The sequence below is a fragment of the Dermacentor albipictus genome, chromosome 1 (assembly GCF_038994185.2).
Source record: "Dermacentor albipictus isolate Rhodes 1998 colony chromosome 1, USDA_Dalb.pri_finalv2, whole genome shotgun sequence".
Taxonomy (NCBI): domain Eukaryota; kingdom Metazoa; phylum Arthropoda; class Arachnida; order Ixodida; family Ixodidae; genus Dermacentor; species Dermacentor albipictus.
The window spans coordinates 366,538,782-366,564,438 of NC_091821.1; the positions used below are offsets into that span (position 1 = coordinate 366,538,782).

The 25,657-nt window shown below is 47.8% G+C and overlaps 1 protein-coding gene across 1 annotated transcript in view; it reads left to right on the forward strand.

Annotated features, from left to right (window-relative positions):
* Nucleotides 1-1,215: 1,215 nt before the first annotated feature.
* LOC135906979 (uncharacterized) overlaps nt 1,216-25,657 on the forward strand; it is a 29,478-nt gene continuing 5,036 nt past the window's right edge. Inside the window, exons 1-3 of the mRNA XM_065438627.2 lie at nt 1,216-1,381; nt 22,583-22,718; nt 25,172-25,308. Of these exons, the coding sequence (XP_065294699.1) occupies nt 25,227-25,308 (82 nt within the window). The 5' untranslated portion in view covers nt 1,216-1,381; nt 22,583-22,718; nt 25,172-25,226. The remainder of the gene's footprint in view (nt 1,382-22,582; nt 22,719-25,171; nt 25,309-25,657) is intronic.

The window sequence follows — 25,657 nt, forward strand, 5'->3', positions numbered from 1 at the left end:
TTGGTCGCGCTTAGCCTGCTCTATTGCGAACGGTGCGGTGTGCGATCTTTACAGCGAAGTGACCGGTATAACGAACAATTCTGGGTGTCCCAAGAGCTTCGTTGTAAAGGCGTTTCATAGTATCCCTATTAAGACCAACTTCGAAGCCACAACCATATATACGAACCGTATTTACGACGCATTTTCGGCTCGGCATCGTCGAGCAGCGGAGCGTACATTTCGAACCACGTTTTAATGACTCATTATGACTTGCAAAGTCTGTACCAGAGATTATCCGATTTATGCGGCATGCCACGAATGACCAGCTTTGACTGGGAGTGCGCAACAACGGTTGTCATTGCGCAGCGCAAGAGAACCGCATGTTGCTCAAAATTAATGCAGAGCCACTACGGCGTTCCTCATGACCCACTGCACAGCTTCGGGACGTTAAACCTCGCAATTTAATTATTTTGATAGAAATTTCAACCGCGTATTGTGATCAAAAGGGTAGTTATAACATGAAGTTTTATTTGCGCCCTTCTTGGCATTGATGAATTGCTGTTACCAATTTCACTTGTCAGGGCCTCATGATAATAATAATAATAATAATAATAATAATAATAATAATAATAATAATAATAATAATAATAATAATAATAATAATAATAATAATAATAATAATAATAATAATAATAATAATAATAAATCCCAGTAAGGCTCGCTTCATACAAAGCCTAATTTTTTTAAAATATGTCTTATGTATCACTGGAACTATATTTCAGGTGTCACTAAACATTTTTACTATGAAGTTACACAATAATTTTGTGCTGATGTAGAACGTGAAATGATTAAAAATGTGAAAATGATCCCGTCATAAGTGAATCAGGCGAACGAAAATTTTCCATACCGTTTCCGCTCAAGGCAACAACGACGTTTTGCCTGCGGCATTGTGTGCTCCATATACGGAGGAGCTCGCGAGCGCAGTTTTGGTTATTTCCTGCCTATATAGCGCGCGGCGGGTTGGGTATCGCCGCGGCCATGTCGTGGGAAAAGAAATAAGAAAAAAAAAGGGACACCGCACACCACACCAAACACGGGCCAATTTGCTCTGTTCAACCTTGATTTCTTTCTTCTTGCTCTGCCGTGCTTTCGCGCTCCGCTCCGTTCCCGTGGCGACACCGGCTCCGTCTCGTTGTCAAGGTAGCCAGCCGTACACACGGGCCCACGTAGCGCGCGGGGACCGTCACGGCGGGACACGTTTCTGACAGATGGTTCGGCTGGCATCGAGTCCTCACTCGGCTGGCTGCTCTCGGTTCGACGTACGGTTCGCCGTAGCGACGGCGGTGCTCCTCTGCGCCCATTTTTCGGCTGACCCGCACCGAACGTGTGCCGCGGAAGAGGGGTACGTGTTTCGTACAAACCGTTTACCGCAGCTTGTGTGTGTTTTTTTTTCTTTTTTCGGGGAGGCACGGTTTTGCCGGCGCTGCATGAGTCGACGCTGGTGGTCACCGGCGAACCTTCGTCTGGCTGTCGGGATAGCGGGAATCAGCCGCCGCAGTGGTAAGCTAGTACGGCCTACGGGTCGCACAGGAAGTGTGTGGAGCCGTAGGAGAAGCTTACTTGTGGTGTTCAGTTAAGCCGAGGGTGGGCGAAATATATTCAAAGGAAAAAAATAAGCGAGGTAGCAAGGTTCGATGGAAAACGTTAAGTGTTTAAACTCCAAAGGCTGCCGCATCCCAGAGGGACAGAATGCAACTCCTGTGCACCGAGATGTAGGTGAGCATTAGCGTAAAAAAAGAAAGAAGAAGAAAAAAAGAGAGATCTCAAGGTTCAGCTGCAGCATTCCACTACATTAGTCCCTCATTGTGTAAAGTGTAACATCGGGAAGCTGCACTTACAATAACGGCATTTGTATGAAAGCTAGCGCTGTACCTGAGAGAATTGCTACGGTGATAATAGGCGTATACGGAGGAACAAACGCGCAAAAGCAGGAATCAAACCTGGAACCTGAGCCTTGGTCACTCCGAGAACAGCGCTCAATTTTACGCCAAAGCTGGCTTATCCACAGTGATCACCAATGTGTGGAGAAGTCCACTTTAAAAGCTTTTATTGATTTATAGGTTAATAAGGTTCGGCATTTTCGGTTATATCTGAAATAAGCCCGCACGCAAGCAAGGAAGCACGCACGCACGCTCGCACGCTCACTAACACGCCCGCCAGTACATACATCCACTTTACAAGGTCTTATAGCTTGTCGGTTTATGGGACACATGTCTGTCTGAGACGACGGCGACACCACTATTTGGCAAACGCACTAAAACAAATCGCACAGTTAAACGCCGAATCGGGCTAGTTAGACAGACTTCAACAAAGAAGTTAAGAAAAAATAAAAGTTTCACAACAACGTCAATACAGTGGTAGTGACCCACAAACCAGTGCATTAAAGTCGTGTCTGAGCTAACAAAACAGTCTCACGCTATAAATAACGTCGCCTATTTGAGGAGCGCGGCAAAGTTTAGATCCCAAAGAATAATCACGCGTGCGCGCACACACACACCACACACACTCACTGCAGCTGCTGAGTACGAAGTAGATTCCTGGTCAGGCGGTCTCATTCCAAAGGGTGAGAAATGTGGAAACGCTTGTGGGCTGAGGGCCAGACAATGAAATCTTCCTTACCTCAGTAAGGAAGCCTTCATTGCAGTGAGGCTACCTTATGTCACTCTGAAAGGTTCCTTACTGAGGCGCCCTCGGTGAAGGCTTCCTTGGTGCTTCCTTGGTACTTCCTCAGCATAAGAAGCCAAACAATGAAATCTTCCTTACCTCACTAAGGAAGCCTTCATTGGGGTGAGGCTACCTTATGTCACTCTGAAAGCTTCCTTACTGAGGGGCCCTCGGTGAAGGCTTCCTTGGTGCTTCCTCAGCGTAAGGTAGCTCCAAAGCTACCTTCATGCGTCCTTACGCCGCTCCTGGCCCTGAACGAGCGCTTCACCTCACTGCTTAACCACGTGGCATTCGCTTGCGCATGCGCACTGTCACCCACCTGCGCAGAAGAGCGAGCACGGTACGTCTTGCCAGGCATGTTCGTTTCAGTCACGCGTGCGGCATGCAAGCATTGCTAGGCGTTGCTAGGCGTTGCAAGACGCCGGCGTGCCAGCGTTGCTGGAGCACATCAAGTTTTGCACTGTAATGCGCAACTTTTTTTTAACTTTAGTAAACGAAACTAGAAGAAAGCGTCCACGCTTCTCTATATTAGCTATTCAATTTAAAGATTGTGCGACGATACAACATTTTTTAATAGAATAATGGTGTTCGCGGAAAGATTTGAAGAGATAATCTCGAACCCAGGCACGCGGCAACCGCTCCTTAGGTGAGGACGGGTGAAGGGAGCTTTCAGAGTACGCTTGCTTCCTCCATCGGTCCTTCGCTGTAAGGAGGCCTCACGTAAGGTTAGGAAGCACTCGAAGGAAAGGAACTAGGGGTGTGCGAATATTCGGAATTTCGAATACGAATCGAATATTTTCCATATTCGAAGCGTATTCGATTCGAGAAATGCATGTTCGGAAATTCACGAATATCCGAGGACGGCCGAATAACGGTGGAAACGGCGAATATTCGGATAGACTGCGAATAATTGAGCAATTAACCAATTGTATGCTTGCTCCGCATTCTCCTAAGAACATGTTTATTAACTGAGAACTTCGCATGATCGGCTCATTATCTGTATGCTCTGTTTCAGTCTATCTGCTTCAGGCATTTGAGACATGATCAGTTTCGGTTTCTTTTTCACCAAGCTTTATAATTCCAATTATTTTGGAATGCCCCATTGCCTTGAATACGGAGGAAGGAAACTAAGGAGAGGCCCTACTCCCTCCGCGCGCTAGGAGAAAAGTGTGGCGGAAATGACGTAGTAGGTTCTCATTTTTTTGCTGCTTTTTTATATTTTTTTTGTTGTATGGCCACGCCTTTTGGGCCACAATGGCGGCGTTGTTCTGATTTTGAGCGCTCACACGTGTTGCTCTGGTAGGTTTCGTGCCGTGGCAAAGGCGCTGTGTGGGCGGGTTTGCATTAGTCACCGTGTCTTGTTGCGCTGTGTTACCTGCACCGTGCTCTGCCGGATGTTGCGCGAGCGTGCGCGAAACCACGCGCAGTGCGGCGTGGTTTCGCGAAAGATGTAAACAAGAGAGGAGGGTGGCACAAAAGGCGGAGCATCGCCATGAGCAGCGCCAACTTCCGGCTTCACTTTTGCTTCACAAAGAGTGACGTCAGGGCCTCTCCTTAGTTTCCTTCCTCCGTGGCCTTGAAGGTTGCAAAGGCAACTCAGGGTTGCCTTTGCAACCCTGAGTTGCCATTATCTGTATGCTCTGTTTAAGTCTATCTGCTTCAGGCATTTGAGACATGATCAGTTTCGGTTTCTTTTTCACCAAGCTTTATAATTCCAATTATTTTTGGAATGCCCCATTGCCTTGAAGGTTGCAAAGGCAACTCAGGGTTTGCTAACATTGATTCAAGATGTATCAAGGCTCTTTGTGCGGAGTGAAAATTTGATGAAGTGGCCAGCCTAGGCATGTTTCTTGATCCGCGCTTTATGGCCACAGTTCATCAGGCATCTGGTCAGATGATCTGGCTGAAAAACCTTGTGACAAGGGAGATCCAGGAAGCCGTCGTGGAACACCATGGGGACACCGCCGTGCCAGCGTCGACTTCGTGTCCACTGGTGGCATCGAGTGTATGGAATGCTTTTGACGATCTAGTGATGAACAAAGAGAAGACACATTTGGCATCTGCCCCTGATAGGGAAGTTACAGACTACGCGCAAAAGCCTCTTCTGGAAAGGGGCATGAATCCTTGTGAGTGGTGGCAGTCCATTGGCCGCTTCAGGTACCCGCTTTTAAGTGCACTCGCCCGGAAGTACTTGGCGATCCCTGCCACTTCAGTTCCTAGTGAAAGAGTCTTTTCTACCGGTAGAAATGTGACAGTGCATAGAGAGCGTTTACTTTCTGGCCATATTGAGCAGTTAATTTTCCTTCACGACAATCTGTAACAAGCGTTTTACCTGACTGAGGGCATTACCTGAGTCCGTACCTCTTTAATTTGAAGCAACCTTGTAAAATGCAATGTTATTTTTAAAAGGGTAATAAAGCTATTGTTACCTCTCTTGCAATTTTTTAATACTACACATGTATTCGATATTCGATTCGATATTCGAAGAGAGTTCTTCGTCTTATTCGTATTCGATTCGTAATCGAAAATTTCAATATTCGCACACCCCTAAAAGGAACGTTTTATTGTTTGGGCCAAGCTACCTTCATGCGTCCTTACGCCGCTCCTGGCCCTGAACGAGCACTTCGCCTCACTGCTTAACCACGTGACGTTTGCTTGCGCGTGCGCGCTGTCGCCCACCTTCGGAGAAGCGCGAGCACGGTACGTTTTGCCAGGCACGTTCGTTTCAGTCACGCGTGCGGCATGGAAGCGTTGCTAGGCGTTGCACGACGCCGGCGTGCCAGCGTTGCTGGAGCACATCAAGTTTCGCACTGTAATGCACTGCTTCTTTAGATTTAGTAAACAAAACTAAAAAATAGCGTCCACGCTTCTCTATATTAGCTCATCAACTTAGAGATTGTGCGACGATACAACCTTTTTTATTGAATAGGGGTGTTCTGGTGTTCGCCTAAAGCTTTTAAGAGATAATCTCGAACCCAGGCATGGCGGCAACCGCTCCTTACGTGAGGACGGGTGAAGGGAGCTTTCAGAGTATGCTTGCTTCCTCCATCGGTCCTTCGCTGTAAGGAGGCCTCACGTAAGGTTAGGAAGCGCTCGAAGGAAAGGAACGTTTCATTGTTTGGGCCTGAGACTTCCACAAATACAGGGGGTCAAAATGAATCCGGAAGAACCTTTATATATGTTGTCTTGTTGGTTTAAGCAGAACAAGTGTGACACCGTACAAATTTTACAGTGTAGTAAACAGTGTGGTATTGTATTTATTTGATATAGTATGGGCTATAATATGTGCGCATATATACACATATTCTGGCCCGCGTAACAGGTCTGTAATATTCGCGCACGCATACCGTCCAAATAATTATTGACTTATAAGAGCACACGCTTAGGTGACTAGTGAGGAGCAGACAGATAACCTTGCCTATATTGGCTTACTGGGCAATTATACATCATTCCTAGTGCTTTGTTTCTAGAGTATGCTGTGCTGTATGGGCTACCAATAAATGTGCATTGTGCTACAAAATTCGCTATAGGGCTCATGACGCTAGGTTTAAGAAAAAAGGGCCCATAAAACGTCAAACTATTTCAATCTGTTTTTATTCCAGTCTCCTGGCGCCAAATTTACTTACCAACATCGCAAATATCGGGCGGCAACCTGCAGCGTTCTTTGACGAGACCAATCAAAAGCTCTCTTCGTTTATAGATGGTCACTGTTGTTTGCTTTCAAAGTGGAAAAAAAAAAGTGAATAGGATTACCTACACTGAACATGTTTTTTTTCTTATCTAAGTGGCTGACAAGAGACAAGGCGCACGCTGAAGTGGAGAGGGTTTCGGTGTGGCCGAGCCAGCGCAGTGAAAGTAGATAACCGGACGAGAAGGGTGGTACCGGGGTCTGCGATTTGTCAGCTTGCCCTTACTTAGCTTGCGGCGGCTGGTCGAAAATCGCGGTGGTGTGCAACGGAAGGTTAACAATGCCACTAAAGCGAACCCTCAGCGAAGAAAAGTGGGCATAGCGATGTGGTGTACGTGCTGAAAGGGCTCGATAACATTATACTGATACGCAAAAATTTTTATTACACGAAAATAAATTCATGCTCCCCGGCAGCTCTGAGCACCCAGTGCCAGAGCGATCGTCGGGTCCCTGCCTTCTATTCCTCTCGGAACGGGGCAGTCTTGTGCTATTCAGAACGAAAAATCAGTTTCGTTCGGCATATTATTGCTACTTTAACGCGTACACGTCACTTTGACGCGGTTAGATTGGCGGTTTTGTGACATTGCATGACAGACAGGCGTAGTGGGCGCAGCCGAAAAGTTTTGATCGATAGCAGAGGGCTAATGGCGGAAAAGGCGTCTGATTATAAATAATTATTTTTCTTTTGTTCCGTCTAATCATGCATATCCAGCGTGTACACGTCACATCAGGTGGGGAGTTCTCGCGGTTTCCGTGGCGTCGCGTGATAGACAGGCGAAGTGGGGTTCGCCTCGAAAATGTTTTTGACCAATCGTGGAAGGCTGACTGCAGAATTAGAATAAAAACAGTTTGGAATAGATTTACGTTATAGCGCCCAAGGTGTTCGTTGCGATAGTCCAGAATGAGAAATATTCACGCACCTGCTCCGTGGATCGCGTGACGTGATTGCGTGACACGAAAGAACATTTCCTCGCTTGCAAGCCACATAGTCCGTATTCTGTACTCCTCACACTTCGTTTTCTGCAATCAATACGCCCCAGAAGGCACTCTCAGGCGTGGGCATTTATTAGTGTTCCGGAGTCACGCTATTTCACTGGTGAGGCCGCGGCATGAAAGCGTTATAAAGCGGCGAAGCGTGTCTGCCGAATGCCGACTGCATCGACCGAAAGTGAAAAAAAAGAAGAAAATACGAGAAAGCTGGTTCGAGTCGCAAGAAATGCTTATTCGTGTCACTCCATGGCACGGAGTGTTAAGCACGATGAAGGCTTCACCGCCAATGGAAATTTAACGCACTCGTATTCACGTATTCAGATCGCACATATTGATTTATTCAAGAATATGGGAGCTCGCTTTACTTACCAACTGGAGGAAGCGTTGTAATATTTGCCAGTAGTTGTGGCCATTTAACTATTTTACCCCAGGCGGAGGGTGCCCAGTGATTAATCTAGCACGTCCAGCCCCTTCCGTTCCTAAATTGAGAGAATGGCTCGTCGATGTCAAGCAGAATAAAAAGAAAGCAAAAAAAAAGACAGACAGACTCAACTCCAGTTGACATCTAAACGTAAAGCGAAGCATTCTTGGTGATAGTTGCTCACGAACCAAGTGCGTGCGAGTAGGAAGTGTGGTTTTCGAGGTATAAATATTAGTACTAAAGGGCAGAATGTTGTGTGTGTGTGAAAACGTTTATTGTACTGAGGTCCGGAGGCTCGACTGCTCAAGCCAAGGCGGGCCGCTCCCACGTTGGCACTGTCAGGCCAAGCCTTTCAGCGACATCATGGGCCCTCTGGACTGCCCTTAGTTGGTCCTGAAACAATGGGATTTGAATCCTTTTCTCCCACTGTGTCCATTCTTCAACGAGGTTGGGGAGAGTCGCGGGACACCCCGCCAGCATATGTCTGATTCAAATGATGCCATTACAATCATTGCATTCCATCTTAATCTCCCTCTCTGGATATATTTTATTAATGGTGTACGGTGTGGGATATGTACCCGTTTGCAATAAGCGCAGTGAGACTGCCTGAGCCCTGTTCAGTTTTGAATGTGGCAATGGGAATTGTCTGCGTCCTAAATAGTAATGTTTGGTAACATCATTGTATGTTAATAAATGATCTCTGGATTCCCTCGCTTGATGGTGAACGGCTCGGTTGTGACTGTCACGGTTAGCAAGTCCTCGTGCCAAGTCATGAGCAACCTCATTGAGGTTTACCCGAGTCTCGTCCACTTTCCCCATATGCGCAGGAAACCATCGGATTTCAGTTGTCATAATCACAATGTTTTCAAAAAGTTTCGCTGCAACTCCAGCTACGTAGCCTTTATCAAAACACTTTACAGCGGTTTTTGAATCACTGTAAATGAAGGCCCACTTATTACTCCTGATGGCTAGAGCAATTGCCGCTTGTTCTGCCACCGTGGGGTCCTTGGTAAAAATTGTGAGAGCGTCTTGCACCTTCCCTTGATAATTTGATACAATGGCCGTATAGGCTTCTTTACCGTTCACCCAGGCGGCATCAACTATAGCTGCCAGTTGGTTCTGCTGCTCTATTTCCTTCAAGAGTGCTTTAGCTCTTGCCTTTCTTTTTTCGACATTATATTCTGGATGCATGTTTCTGGGGAGAGGGTTGGTTCTGATCTTGCTCCTAACTTCAGTCATTAATTCTACTTCAGCCTCTATTGGACTCCTCGATGTATTCAGTTCTGCACCTATTGCCTGTAATATGTTCCTGCCAGCTCGTGACTTTGTCAATCTTTCGTGTTGCGTTAGCTGTTGGGCCTCCGCAATTTCTTGCATTGTATTGTGCACCCCTAGACTCATTAGTTTGTCGGTTGCAGCGTTACTGGGTATACCTAGGGCTACTTTAACGAGCTTCCTGAGCATCACATGAAGTTTGTTAAGTTCTGCCTGCTTCCATTTGAATAATCCAGCCACATAAGTGAAGTGACAGAGAGCAAAGGCATGTATTATCCTCAAAGCGCTGTCTTCTCCCAGGCCTCTGTGTCTATTGGTAATTCTCCTTAGTAACCTAATGACCTCATCTGTTTTATTCGAGATATGTTGTATTGTTCTGTAGTTAGTATTGTTTGCGTCAATGTGATACCCAAGAACCTTCATTTTTTCAACTAGCCTGATTGCGGATCCTTCATGAGTATATAAGCACACTCTTGGCTCATCTTCCGGAATGTAACATCTTGGTTTACGGCCTTTTCTGCAATGTTTAATGACTAAGAGTTCTGATTTGGCTGCCGAGCATTTCAACCCCATGGCTTTCAGTGTGTTCTCTACAACGTATAAACTTTCCTGTAATCTGTTCTCTGTCTGTCCTATATTGCCCTTGGCACTCCATATGGTTATGTCGTCGGCATATATCACATAACGTATACCCTCAATTTTCTCCAGATTTCTTGCAACCTTGGACATTGCTAAATTGAATAGCATGGGTGAGAGCACAGTCCCTTGTGGAGTGCCCCTATTTCCCAAATTCTTAGCTCCTGATTTAAGCTCACCCAGCATGAGTTGTGCAGTTCTATTTCTAAGAAAGTCCTTAATCATGTTAAAAAGTCTCTTACCCAAACCCATCTCCGAGAGAACGTCAAGTATTGCCTTATGCTTTATACGATCAAAAGCTTTTTCCACATCCAACCCCAAAAGAGCTTTCGTATGCGCTGGGCTAGCCTGTATAAGTTGATGTTTGATCAGCAGCATAGCATCCTGAGTTGACAGCCCTGGACGAAAGCCGATCAAGTTGTATGGGAGGATCTCTTTCTGCTCAACGTATTTCGTGAGTCGATTTAGGATGACATGTTCCATAGCTTTGCCTAGACATGACGTTAAGGAAATAGGACGGAGGTTGTCTAGAGTGAGTTGTTTGCCTGGCTTTGGTATGAGGATAGTATTGGCCACCCTCCATTCCTCTGTGTATACCCCTTTTCTCCAACATTCATTGAAGTGTTCAGTTAGATAATAGATTGATGCATCATCTAGATTTCTTAACATCTTGTTAGTTATTCCGTCAGGTCCAGCCGCCGATCTACCATTAAGACTGCGAAGAGCGGCCCTCACTTCACTCTCAGTGAAGTCCCGGTCAATTTCTTCACATATGCCTCCCGTATACTCGGGGCTCTCCTCTCCTTCGTTTGGTTGTTTAAGTGGGAGATATTTGGCTGCGAGACTATCCATGATATATTTCTCTGCTTTATCTTGGCTTTCCTGATGAACCAACTTAGCTATAGCTGTTCTCTTGCTTGTCCTTGTTTCATTCTCGTTGAGCAAGTGCTTGAGGAGGTTCCAGCTACCTCCATGTTTGAGTCTACCATCAGCCGAATTACAGATCTCATCCCACTGTTGCTTCACGAGGGTCTTCGAATGATCATCAATTTCTCTGTTTAATTGCGCTATTTTTTTTCTTAGCCTTCTGTTAAGTCTCTGCGTTTTCCATCTCTGTAATATAGCCTGTTTGGCCTCAATCAGATGCGCCAGCCTGCTGTCCATAGCTTCAATATTTTCCTCTGTCCTGATTTCTTTAGTGGCCTCCTTGACGTCCTCTCTGAGCTGGATGACCCATGTCTGAAGGGGCTCCTGCTCGGCATGTGGAGGCCCCACTGTCCCTCTGTTCGCCCTAATTTTTCTGAAGTGATCCCAATCAGTGAATTTGAAGATTCTTGTTTCCTGTCTCGGTATGCGTATGGTTATGTGTATGATGTAATGATCGCTTCCGAGATCCAAGTTTGAATTTTCCCAATTGGCTCCTCTTGAATTCTTCACAAAAGTAAGATCTGGCGTGGAGTCCCTGCTTGTGGAAGTGCCACAACGGGTGGGATACGCAGGATCAGTAATCAAGCATAATCCCAGATCCATGGCAAGACTCCATAGCTCCTCTCCCTTCTTTGTGTTCCAAGCGTATCCCCATGTATGATAGGGAGCATTAAAGTCCCCTCCAATAATGAGAGGGGAGTTTTTGGCAACCGAAAGCACCTTGTTGAAGAGTGCTCTAAACCTTTGTCTCATGTCGTTAGGACTGCTGTAAATATTCAAGCAGAAAATGCTTTGCGTCTTACCTCTGTTTCTTTTAAGTATAATCTCAACTAGAATAAATTCAAACCTGGAATGTCTAAGGTGAATCTCATGCTCAATGTACGGCAACTTTTTGTCAATGAGGGTCGCCAACCCCCTCCCCATTCTTTTGTCTCTACATATAACTTTGTACCCAGTGAGCATAATTTTGTCCGCTAAGGTTTCCTGCAGCATAGTTACCTTTGGCCTGGCCTCAGATGACCTGATCACCTGTTGCAGTGCTGCTTTTTTGTGTTGGAACCCACGACAATTCCATTGCCACACGTTAAATCCATGATTACTGTCCATTGTTATTAGGTGAGGATGCCTTTCTATTAACTGCTATTTTCCTCTTTGTGGTGGCCCCCGACAATCCAGGAATGGACTTTATACTATCCGCCTCCGATGGCAGATACTCATCGTCGTCATCCCCTCGCGCCTCCATTTTCCTAAGTCTTTTCTCTGCCGTAAGCCTCCATTTCCACAATTTGTCCACTTTAAAGTTGGTCGTTTCCACTGTCTCTCTTAACGCTTTAATTGCCTCTTTTATTTCACTGAGGGCTGAGAAGACTGAATCACCCTCGGAACTCACCGCTCTCTTTTTAGGGGCAGGGGAGCTGGATTTCCCTGGATCGTTGCTTTTGCTCACAGGTCTATCTATCTCTACACTAGCAGGGCTTGACTGCTCTTTTTTACGAAGCTCTACTACCTGCCTGGTCAATTCTTCATTAGCTTTCCTTAAAGAGGCTACTTCTTTAATTAATTGCTCTATTCTGGCATCATTGTCATCACCCACAGCCGCCGAGGCGCCCCCGGCAACCCTCGCCATACCTTTGTCTTTGTCAGCCCAGGTGGTTCCTGGCGTCGTCTTCTCGCCAGGGATTGAGTCTTTTTGCACGAAGTGCACCTGCGCGTCCCTTGACTTGGAGCGCCTTCTCTCCCTGGATAGCGAACGATGCCTGGATCTGGTGCGACTTCTGGAGCGCGAGTGCTCCCTGTCCTCGGGGCGATGGTTGGGCGCCAGCTGATGCGCCTCCGACTGCGTTCTTGTTGACGACCGAGTCCTGTTGCGCTCTCTTCGACGGAGTCGTACGACGTAAGGGACTTGAAATCTTTTCTTACAAAATTTGTCACCGGTAGGGTGATCGCCGTCACAAAATTTACACCTAGGTACACACACATGTTCATCTCCTGGGTTGCGAGTTCCACAACCTCTGCACTGAACAAAGTCAGGTGTTGGACACACATCAGAGCGGTGCCCGACCCTTCCGCAGGTGAAGCAGACGTCGAATTGCTTCCTGTAAAGGTAGCACCTCACTAGTGTGGATCCATACCTGACAAAATTGGGCACTTTGAGTCCATCGAAAAGTACTATGACCGATTCCGACGTCTTGATGCGCTTAGCAGCCAGCGCAAGCGGGTTCAAGTCATGCACGATATTTATTGTTATCATAGCTTGGGAGTCTCTGATGTCCACTCTTCGGATGACTCCTTTGCATGTGGCATGAGGTGCCGCTTCGTATGCATTTACCTCGTATTCCGCTGCCATGATCTTGAAAGACTTGATTCTGACGTACTTCGCAGCATGTTCGGGCTTAGGTGTGCTAACTACGATGATATTTTGCGTGAAGTTTGGGCAGACAACATCTTCACGGGCCTCGTCTTCCGTTAGGCCGGACGCCTCAATGACTGCAGAACCAATCGTGGTGGTGCTCACCTTGTTCAAATTGAGCCCTCCTCGAGGCCGTATAATGATCTTGCTGTGCTCCTCAAGCAGTTGAGGCATTCTCGAAGCTCTGATAACCGGATTCTTAAACATTCCACCGACGGCGGTTTTCTTGACGCCATGCTCTCGCTGACTGCGTGGCAATGTGCTCTCTTCATCCACAGCCTTTGTGCTAGCTCGTGATCTTCAGCCAGCCACGACTTGCCAGCCGAAGTCTTCCTGAGCATTGTTTCTTTCATTTCCAGAAACATCTTCATCTTCCATGCTTGTATCCGCCATGCCTGCGGGCAGGTGGGCTTACTAGGCCCAACAAGGGCCCTACTCCTCACTAAGCTTAGCTCCGCTAAGCTCAAGTCGGCGTCTAGGAGCAGAAAACGTTCTGTAAAATTGTGAAAATAGGAGCCCCACCTCGAATCTTGGTGTCAGTCGATTCGCCGTCGCTTCGTGGATCCAGTGGTATGCTTCTTTTCGTTGTACTCTCAAAATTGGCGAGCGGAGCATAGAAAAAGAAACGGAGCCGATGCTTCCACGTCTGCACTCGGCAGAATGTTGTACGGACAAATTATTTTATTTGCAGTGAATTGTAGACACTTTGAATATTATATACACACATTTACCTGTAGAAAGTATATATATATATATATATATATATATATATATATATATATATATATATATATATATATATATATATATATATATATATATATATATATATATATATATATATATATATATATATATATACACCTGGCGGGACACCTGGCGCGATTAAACCGACGCGTCAGGAACGCAACGAGTGCACACGACACTATGGATTACCACTGAAGTTTTAAACGAATAACACACACGCCCATATATATATATATATATATATATATATATGGGCGTGTGTGTTATTCGTTTAAAACTTCAGTGGTAATCCATAGTGTCGTGTGCACTCGTTGCGTTCCTGACGCGTCGGTTTAATCGCGCCAGGTGTCCCAACGCGCTGCCCTGCTCGTGAGAAAGGGTGCTCCATGTCGCTTGTCGACGCATGCGTCCTTGGGGTAATGGTTTCAATACCATTCGCGTGTGCAAGAGGTGCTGTGTACTAATTATGCTGTCGAACTATTTTATTAATGTTTATTTAAGTAATTATAACGCAGTACTTTGTTGAATACGACGAGTTTGCAGTTACAGAGCCGTTTGAAGCCAAAAGGACGAAGTTTAGGCCAAATTCATGTACTAACCATCATTTCAATGCTGACTGGCTCACCCTGATTGCATTTTCAATAGACACTAGCTCGACAGTTTTTCCCAGTAATTATATAAAATTCTAGACTCGAAACGGCAAACTCGTAAACTCGTAAACTAGTTGTTCGCTTTGCCGATTTTACATGGCGCGGCCATCCGTTAAACGCGGTTCGGTGTTATAAAGGCGAGATACGTAAAAAAAAAAAAATTCATCAAATTTTTTCGAACGAACTGGCCGATTCGCTAACCCGAGGGATTATTAACCGGGCAGACTCGACTGGGACGGTCCCGGGAGGACACCGCAATAGCCCCATTCCAACGAACGCCCGAGAGATTCTCGCTCATCAGAGTACAACCAGAAAAAAGATACCTTCCATCTCAGCCACAACTCAGTGGAGAGGAAGCCGCCAGCTGGCGCAAAATTCAAAACCATCGTAATAAATTTGTTACTCACTCCCTCCCCCACCTTAAATTACAGAATGCCATGTTCCCCACTCGCTACAGGCCCGACTGCCCTTGATGCGGCGGCACACCAACCTTACAAAACATTACATGGGATTGTGTGTCACACCCGTTTGATAAAACACGCTACACAATGGAGCAGCCAAGCAGCCAGAGACAGCCAACCAGCGCAGACCGGCGAGACAACACTCCTTCATAAAATAGGTCAAATGGGCGGCCGAGGCCAGTGACCAGCTCCGACCATTCCGAGAAAATCCTTTTTAACAATAAAAGCTTTCTCTCTCTCTCTTTCCTTGAGCTCAGCAAGAAAGCTTCGCTTTAAAGAAATTAAGAAAAAGGAAAGAAACCTGTATGGGGGAATTGAAGCGTGCCCTTGTTGCCTAAGCCGACAGAAGTACAAGTTAGCGGGAAGCGGCCTTTGGAGTTCACATCAACCAGTTAATATGGAGATAGCCTCTGTTTTTTTTAGACGCTAATTCTTTCTTTTTTGTCTTTTTCCTCGTCAGATGACAAGAATATAAATAAATAAATAAATAAATAAATAAATAAATAAATAAATAAAATATTGTCATTAGAGCAAACTTACTGGAAAGTTTGCTTGCCGAACATGTCGAAGAAACTATTTAAAGCGCCTGCAACGGATACATTTATACATGGCTTGGTACAGAGCATGCAACGTGCACCAAACATAATCCTCGGCTTTTGCACTCTCCCGACGTGCGAGGCACAAAGACGGCGCCCGCGCGCTGTTACGAACTTGCACCGCTGCACCACGATAACGGCTTTGTGGTCCCGTAGCGCTCGTCACCCGTTTCGTGACAGAGCGTTGGTAGCGAAGACTCCGAGCCTGGCGTCGATGAGAATAACAAAAGGGACTTTATACATTATATACAGGTTATCATACAGGACATGAACGGATCGGCACTGGGGCCGAGAGCTCACACAAACGCGACTGTTCTCGCACGACGGCGTCCGGCGAAAACGCGTGACACATCTCACCCCAGTCGGGAGCGACCCTCTCTCCAGGTGGGGTCAGCGGATCCTGTTTTTCAGGCGGCTTGTCACTGCTTTTATAATCCCCGAGGCCCATTGTCACTCAACCGGCCCAATACAAAGTCAGCACACGACGGTCGTCCGAGGGGTCCAACCAGCGACCGCGCTGGCCACTCGGTTCAAAGTTCGCGCGCGCGGTGACCTCCAGGCAAGGGAGGTGCGGCGCCGGGCCGTCGGGCACACGCGGGCACGTCAAAACACGCTGCTCCGCCGAGGCTTCTCCCGCACGAAGGCGCAGCATCTTGACTTGTGAAGGGAGAATTATGGCGCTCGCAGGATAGATTCCGCATCTTGCAGATTCGGAATCCGGGCTTGTGGTAATGGCACAACAGCATCCCCGCCCTCAGATAAGGCGCCGGGAAGACGAGCTGCCTCCACGTGGCTCGGATGCCAGGCGCGCACGTTCGTCAGGCTCGTCCAAGTTCACGTCCAGTGTCGGGACGCCAGGTAACATCACGTGCCCAGGTCCGACTCGCCAGGACAGGAGCCCTGCTCACCACGTCGTCGCCAAGGCACCTTGATCAGCTCCGCTCGGGTCGTTCCTAAGACCTTGCTTCTCGCCACTGGTCCCGCTTGGTCGTTCTGCAGCTTGCAAAACCGACCGGCAAAAGGCAACACCCAACACGAAGAAGTGCCCTCTGTCTCCCGTCAAACACCAGACAAGGCCATAATTCAAATCAACCTAACTAAATTGTTTTCCCCTTTTTTCTCCCGCTGCAACAAGAGGCAGGTGTACGATCTAGCACACAAGGCTCAAACAACCAGTTTTCAAATTAACAACACAACAAAATAGAAACAATTATTAATCAGCAATAATAATTACAAATAGAATGGTCCCCTTGAAATCGCTTGGACCGAAAACATACTTCTGAGGAAGCAAATGAGGTCATTCATTTTTCCCGGCGATATTTTCGCGGAATCCGAAGCTGCTTATATTTGCGACCCTGCTTATCCGTGTAGCGGCGGTACAATAAGCCAGATTCCTTGCCAAATGAAACCCCCTTTTCTTTCACTCCCCGTTTGACGCTCTTCCTCAGATCGGCTAGTGAACAATCTTCCTGTTGTTCGCGAATCCGAGTTTCCCTTTCAACTGCAGCCTGCTCCTGCCAGCTGGCGGAAACCGGAGTGAGTGCGGAGCCCGCGTCGCCTAATTTCGGCGTCGAGTCTCTATCGCGGCTAGCACTGCCCGCGTCACTCCCACTCACTTCCAGGACCCGCTCGTCTAGGCCAGCCTCCGAGCTCTGCCTCTCCCGTGACTGCTCGCCACTCAAGTTACCGTGATCGGTCCGTGTGCCGCACCGCCTTTCGCTCACCGACGCTAAGTCAAGTTCCCTCGACAGCGGGCGCGCTTTGGATCGCGTGGGGGCCATGTACGCCACGTCGGCAAAGAATGATTTGCCCTGATCCCTCAGCAGCTGCTCCGAGCTATTTGAGAAGAGGTAGGAAAATTGCTCCGGGAGGGCGGCTGACACAGCGGCTTCGGTGTTAAGTTTTCCAAACTCTCCTTCAATGATAACCGTTGCTATCGGTAAACAGACACTCTCCTTCTCGGCCACTTGCCGTATCCTAACGCACTCTCCCGTAAAATCACTCGAGGAGACGAAAGACGGGTGAACAACGTCCATAGTTGCTGCAGAGTCCCGCAGTGCTCGGCACTTCTTGCCGTTTACCTTAATTTCCTGCACATAGGGCTCCAATAGACGTATGTTCTTGTGAGTTTCCTGTATCGTTGCAAAAGCAATTCTCTCTGGGCAGCTTGCAGCGATATGCCCTTGCTTTTTGCAATTGTAGCAGGTTAACGGTCTCCGTTTTTCAAAAGAACGCGTCATTTCGTTTCGCTGTTTCGGACCATCGTCATCATTCTGAGATGCATTCTGTCCATCCCTTACAGTTTCTTTGGGAAGGGACTCGTCGTCCCGAAACTCGCGACGCGTGATTTCCTTCCGTTCGTCGGGCTTCCCGTAAAACCCATCTCTTCTATCTGCTTTTTCTATGCGCACTGCCTTGCTGTGCAAGCTGCGGCGGGTGTAATACTCTTCCGCTAACTCTGCTGCCTTGTTTAGCTTAACCTCCTTTAGCCTATCTTGCAGCCAGAGCCGGACATCCTCATCAATGCAACGGTAGAACTGCTCCAACGCGATGCATTCGACAATTTTGTCGCGGTCGTCGTAAACCTCTTCGCCCTTCAGCCATTCCACCAAGTCGGCTTTTAGACGAAACGCGAAGTCAACATTCGACTCCTTACCCTTTTTTGCATACCGGAACCTCTGCCGGAAAGCTTCGGGCGACAATTTGTACTTCCGCAGTAGCGCTTCCTTCACATCACTGTAGCTCTCAAACGCCTCTTTCGATAAGCAAGTTATTACGTCTGATGCCTCCCCAGGAAGCAAGGCTAACAGATTCTGTGCCCAAAGGGATCGCTCAATGCTATTCCGTTCGCAGACGTGCTCAAATTTCACGAGGTATTTGGCCATATCCTCTCCGACGACAAAGGGTGGAAGTTGATCGCGTATTCTTGGAACATTAGAAGTGAGACTAGGCGCTGGCGAGCTATTTCGGGTCTCCAACTCTTTCATTTTAAGCTCGTGCTCACGAATCTCTCTCCTTTCCTCCTTTTCCTCCTCGCGACGTTGCTGTTCTCTCCTTTCCTCTTCGCGACGTTCCTGTTCTCTCCTTTCCTCCCTTTCCCGACGTTCATTGATATTCGCCAAGGCCTCAGCGGCTTCCTCAGCCGTTACGTCCCCAGTCCTCATGACCTCAAGGATCGCATTCTTTCTTTTGGTTGAGCCCAACTCAATGCCCAACTCCTCACAAATTTCGAGAAGTTCCTTGACCTTGTACTTCTCCATCGTTCACACTGTCCTCCTGCTGTTTACCCTTTTTGAATATACCTGCCGTACGCTACTATAACACTACTAGTAAGACATATGCAAGTATTTCACACACTGCCCTGTTTACCCTCTCAGCATCCCCTGGTTTTCAAAACACTCTTACTAGGCTTGAAACACACAAGGTTAAACACAATGCAACACCAAGTCAATCCCTGAGCTACTATAACCTGTGTCAGAGAAAGTCTGGTGTTTGAGGTAAACTTCAGGCACTCACCGCGCCGAGGTAGCTGATGCCGGTCAATCCCGTAGCTGCCATCCAGTGTTACGGATATCCCAACCGGTGCCGCCCGTGTTATGACTTCCAACCGGTGCCACCAGTGTTACGACATCCAACCGGTGCCAGCAGTGTTACGAACTTGCACCGCTGCACCACGATAACGGCTTTGTGGTCCCGTAGCGCTCGTCACCCGTTTCGTGACAGAGCGTTGGTAGCGAAGACTCCGAGCCTGGCGTCGATGAGAATAACAAAAGGGACTTTATACATTATATACAGGTTATCATACAGGACATGAACGGATCGGCACTGGGGCCGAGAGCTCACACAAACGCGACTGTTCTCGCACGACGGCGTCCGGCGAAAACGCGTGACACATCTCACCCCAGTCGGGAGCGACCCTCTCTCCAGGTGGGGTCAGCGGATCCTGTTTTTCAGGCGGCTTGTCACTGCTTTTATAATCCCCGAGGCCCATTGTCACTCAACCGGCCCAATACAAAGTCAGCACACGACGGTCGTCCGAGGGGTCCAACCAGCGACCGCGCTGGCCACTCGGTTCAAAGTTCGCGCGCGCGGTGACCTCCAGGCAAGGGAGGTGCGGCGCCGGGCCGTCGGGCACACGCGGGCACGTCAAAACACGCTGCTCCGCCGAGGCTTCTCCCGCACGAAGGCGCAGCATCTTGACTTGTGAAGGGAGAATTATGGCGCTCGCAGGATAGATTCCGCATCTTGCAGATTCGGAATCCGGGCTTGTGGTAATGGCACAACAGCGCTAAGCCTTTCTTATGGCGTGAAAAGAGAGGGAGAAAGAGAAAGAGACGTTCCCTGAGCGATACCACAGCGCTAGACGCAGGACTGCTATGTGTACTTTTGAGCACCCCTAAACTACGATAGGAAAGCCTCTGGTTTTCTGTGGTGCTTGCAATGTTCAGAGTAAGAACTGCGTGCACCGACTCTGAAGCGTGGACCTTCGCTGACCCGATGTCTCGGACAGCATGGCCCCAGCCACAGACGGAGCATTACTCGTCTTCGTCTATAGAGCCCGCAATGCCACATGGTGGTGTTCTTTCTTGCCTCTCGAGGCCTAAAAGAAACACAAGCTCTGAAAAGGTGTGGACAGCGTGGAGACTTGACGCCGCTAAAGGACGCTGAAAGGTGGATGGCCCAAACACCGTTTTAAAGCTTCATCCGCCTGTTGATAGCAGACTCTACTGCCTCTATTTTTCTTTCTCATTAACGTTGACAACACTTCAATCGCAAAAAATTTGTGGAGAAGCCTCCTCCCCCAAATGTCGTGCTCTATCCAGCCGTCTCTGACGATGTGGCTTTAGATGCTAGCAGGAAAGGACATGTCATTTCAACTACCACTTCGAAATTACATTATGGTCCCGAGAAATATAAAAACTTCAAGCAACGTGCTCTCTCTCTAGCTATCCCTTTCATTTCTGCACAGATCGTCGAGGAGGCAGTTGAGACGCTTGCTCGATTTTTGCAGCCGGTGAGTATGAAATCACGTTTACTGTAATGCATTAAAAATGCTGCATACGCGAACCGTAGTCGTTGGCAAGGCAGCATATATTTGAGCACGTCAAAAGATAGGTATCTCTCGCATGGAAACTGCGAGTGTCGATTCGAGCGAGATCGCATTCAGGTAAATATATTTTAACGACTTGTAATGGTGAGCCATGGCTCACTTTCAAGCCAATCAAAACGCGGGCAGCATGCGATAAGACTTTCTCCGCCGCGGATATCTATGTAACAGCCGTCGTAAGCGGCTGAAAAGCAACGGGCGGCAGAGCAGGGCTTTCAGAGTAAGAGGGCTCCAAATCCCGTGGGTTTTGATGGCGCGTTGCCCTCAAAGTCCACGTGACATGCGTGCTTAGAGCCCTCGTTCTATACGCCCTTGAGTGACGCGGCCAGGAAAGCAGTGATCCGTTCCGCAGGAAAACGGCAGACGTTGACAACACTGCACTTCTGCTCGCGTTTTCGTTGGCCCATCAACATCGGGCAGCGCTATATAACACTGTCGTGCACAAGCCTGCCGGCCCGTCGCCGAGTCACGTACGCCAGGGGCACGTGGGCTGCGGCTCAATGTATGTACCGAGCGGTCCAGGGCTGACGTGAACGGTCGATGGGCCACGGAGCCCCCTTCATGCAACGGTGGTCGGCGCGGCATCGACGCATAAACTTAGTTTCGGGCTCGACCTCTTGCTCGCGGGGGTGTTTCATTTCAACCAGCAAGCAAGTTTCGGCGCAGAATTTGCGCTCAGTTAAATGACGATACTTTCCTATATTGAACGCACCATGTGACTAACACTTTTTTTTTGTACGTGTACCGATACCAGTAGCGCCTTTTCGGCGAGCGTTTCGCGAATGTTTCTTGAGTTCACGATTATTGAACTCGAGGGAGCTCCCCTGCTACGCGGCATAGTTGTCATTTCTTGATCTCCGGCCGTGGAGATTCTTGTTTAAATTTCGCGAGTTGCTCATAGCCACTTGCGAGCGTTTCGCTGGCGGCAGCTTAACGTGGAAGCTCCAAAGGAAAGCAGGACGGGAATGTTCTTGCTGAAGCCAAGCTCTAATCGCTCTGAATATGCAAGAATTTTCACAATTTCCTCCTTTCTCGATCACCCAGAAATTTACCTGTTATTCAAGAAAAAGGAGAAGATGGTGGTTGTGGCTTTAGCCGATTTGTGTTTAACCTGGTCATACGCGTATATATACCGAACGGTAATTGTATCGCCTCAACAGCTATGACCTATACACGTGAACGTCACGAAGCAAAAAGACGAGGTAGTACAGTTAGAAGTGTGTTTAGCCCCTTTCTGATATACAGCCATATTACTAATGTGGATGTACAGAACTCCTCATTTTTGTTTATGTTCTCGAGTAGGTTCTTCATTTCGACACTGGAGCACAGGAACGACGAAACCAAGCACCCCCTCCCCCCCCGCGCCCGCTTTGTTGCATGAAAGACAAAGTAGACAGAGGACGTGTTAAGTCTCGAATAGTCGCGTTGGCGTGTAAGTCGACCGAATCCGGAAGTTTCTTCTTGTAACACTGCTTCTATTCCCCGAAAAGAAGAGATACGTATTCGCTAACTATTCAGATGTAGTGTTTCTGTTAGACTGTTTGCAGTCGCATTTGGTTCGGTATCGATAAACACCGACATCATCCTGCTAGTAGATGTCGCTCCTTTGTTGGACAGATCATGTATGTTGTTCGTAAGCGTAGACTGTTGCGCCAGTTGGTGCATCATGTAGCGTAGTTGAGCGGAAACACGGGCAGAAAGAAACGAAGTGGACAGGCTGTCCTGTCCACTTCGTTCCTTCCCGCCTGTATTTCCGCTCAGCTACACTACAAAACGTATTTTGTACCGATAATTATTATTCTGAACTACATATAACAGTCCTCTGAGGGGCAGGAAAATCCAATGTCTAGGCTGAATGTATACGCTTAAAATGTATAACTACTAACTTTTCGACATTCTGTCGTTTTATTTGTGTCGTATGTGCGGAAGAAACCGCAATCAGTATAATTTTAATAAATATGTGTCTTTCAGCTTACCCGCCGCAGTGAGATCGCAGGGATCTGGTTCGTGTATGGATGTAAAGCAGTGGCGCAGAACACCGAAGCAGCCCCTTAGAAGAGACCTCGGGTGTGATCCTGGCGTACCTCCATCCAGCATGGTACTTTTGGTAAGCTTTCTTCTTTTTTTTATATTTAAGAAACCCGGAGGTCATTTCGTATCATCGGCTATATACGAACAATGAGCTGTAGCGAATTTTTCCACTGTAGTCAGATGAAGCTTCCCAGAGTCGCAAAATAATCTTGTTCTATGAAAGGCAAGCTACTGCAGAGTAATATACTATGCACTGCAGCACTCTATATACTACACAGTACTGAAAATAAATTGTTGCCACATAAGGTGTCAGAAGTAACGTAGTGCATGATCAAACTCATATCTGCAAGACAACGTTTTCACTTGTTACAGGTTTACAGATCTGGTAGCGACGCATTTCTTGAAGACTTAAGGCTGGTCCTGGAATTCTGTTCCATTAACGACGCTAATTTGAGCTCGTGCTTCTTGTGCGTCGTAGTTATCGCGGTCTTGGCATCAGGAAAGCGATGTCTTGCTTTCATGTTACTTAACTATTACATGTGGGGTCTGACGCGCTCTTGGTAAGAAAGGACGTATAGTATCCAGTAGTGCGAACGCAAAATGGCATTTATTGGTCCTTCTGTACAAGGATGCCAGATAGCCGAAATATGCGCACAAATGGAACACGCTGACAAACGCTCTGAATAGTCCAGGAAGTTCGACTGACGACGAAAGCATATACCTGTACAGTCAAACGCATGTACAACGAAATGACCTGCATAACGAAGAAATAGATATGTTCCCGCCGAATTCCTATCTTTCGTATGTATTGTGAACGCGTTTACAACGAACGCCGCGTAGCGCTGCCGCCACTATCCCAATCTCTGAGCTGCACTCTGCACTAGCGCTAACGGTAGCTCCAGCGACGCACTTTAAACTTGAAGAACGTGCCGATGTCGGCGAGTGTTCCTGCGGCACTGCTCCTGGAGTCGTTCAACTTGTACGGTGCTTGTTTTAACGCAGCAGCGGGTGCGGCAGCTGCTGAATTATGTAATCGTAACTGACTACCCACAACATCTAAGGACCGGAATGTCAACCAAGGCAACAGTGATGACGAACATGTAAACAAACCAAAAATTTTGGCGACAAGGGAGGCAACAGCGGCATTCCACGATCTGCAGCTTTACCTCGCGTAGCTCCCACTTATCGGCGCGGGGCGTGCCCTGAGCCTATAAGGCAGATTGCGGTAGCGAATTCCGTCAGATGAAGTGTTGACAAAAAATTAGCGATCTATTTCACTAAGCCTCTCTCGAATTCATGATAAATAAAGATTTTCTTGATTTATAGCGCGGAGGGATTCATACGAAGACTAGAAGCAGACAGGATGGGCGCTTGTCCTGTCCGCTTGTAGTCTTCGTCTGTGTCCCTTCGCGCTATAAGCCAAGGATATGCTACCGTGCCAACTTATCCAACTGTCCATCTGTTTGCATCATAAAGGTTTTCTCTTGTAGAACATGCCTAGTTCTCTATTGTGAGGGGTGCGGTGCGCGACCTTTACAACGAAGTGACCCGTATAACGAAATATTTCGGAAGTCCCAAGCACTTTGTTGTAAAGGCGTTCGACTGAACGAGAATGGAAGACGATCAACAAAGTTTAACTCTCCACGCAAGGATACCAAGCTAGTAAAGTTTGCCCATGTCAAACACCAATGCCCAAGTCGTTCGCGGGTGCAGTCTTGCGAACGGAAGCGCATTCGAGCGAGCGTGTTCTTCCTGGTCGGTGCCGCACTCCGTAGCCGAACGGGGAGGCTTCCGCGGGGTGTCGCACGTACAGCACTGACAAGCGCGCGGTAAAGTCCGTCCATATTAGAGACATTTAGCGTGTCCACTATTCCGGCAAACCGCCCAGGTTTGCCGGAATAGCGGACACGCTAAAAGTCTCTAATATGGAGGGGCTTTAGCGGACGGGTGTATCGCAGCCGTAGCGGTGCCGGCGAATTCCTCATGCGCCCGAGTTATCCTCACCGTCACTTGGCGCCAGCTTCGGAACACTATAGCCTCATCTGTCGCCATAGCTATACGACACAGACTCTCCGTATCGCGTGTTTGTCACGCGAGGGAAGCCGAACGCCAGAAGACGGAGCTCATGCGGGGAAAATAACGCTAGGGGGCACGAGAGAGTCGATCGACTGTTCCCGCAAACATCCAACACATCAGGCGACCACATGTATTAATTTCTGCGCATTTTCTATGCCGAACAATGATCATGCTGCATTGTCGACTGAAATGTGAAATGCATTCCATCGTGGCCTCCAAGTATACCACCCAATTTCGAAGGCCACGGTTCCGTGATGTTACGTAGCAGAGTGGTTACTTGACATTACAGCTTGGCTATCGCTAAGCAAGAAACAGTAGCGCCGACGCTTTGCTACGCCATGCCTAAAGTATGTTCCCTATGCTTGACGATATTGACACACTCTGTACCGTAGTATACCTCCAGTGGCCTGGAGCTATATTTGGAAATAAGCGTTCCTTACGCACCGCGTGCAGGATAGCCCTCGTGGTGATACTGGCATCCACAGTGGCCCTGACCGTGCTCTGCATCATGTGCTGCCGGAGGCCGCGACGCAAGTCTCCCACCTTATGCGTTCCCACTGCAACTCTGCCAGCAGCAGCGCTGAGGACCAGTGAGTTGTTGCTCTCCGTTTCATATCAGAACGACCGTATAGTTTGTGTTTCCTCTGCAGGCGCAGAGCGGTGGACAGTAGAGTGCACTCATTGCTAGTAGCTTTTGCAGACTTTGAGGACCAGCACAGAATCTAACCTGCTTTCCAATCTCTATGTGCTGCTACTGGAAACTCACGTTTTGCAGCGTTGCATTCTATCAGCACGAGTTCTTTTCATACACATACGATTAGAATCAGAAATCTAAAGTATTTTTCTAGATTCAGAAGGGTTAATTTGCTTTAAAAGTGTCTTATCCTCTTTGTTTCTTTTACTTGTCCTATCACGTAACATTTAAATGTGAGCAATATA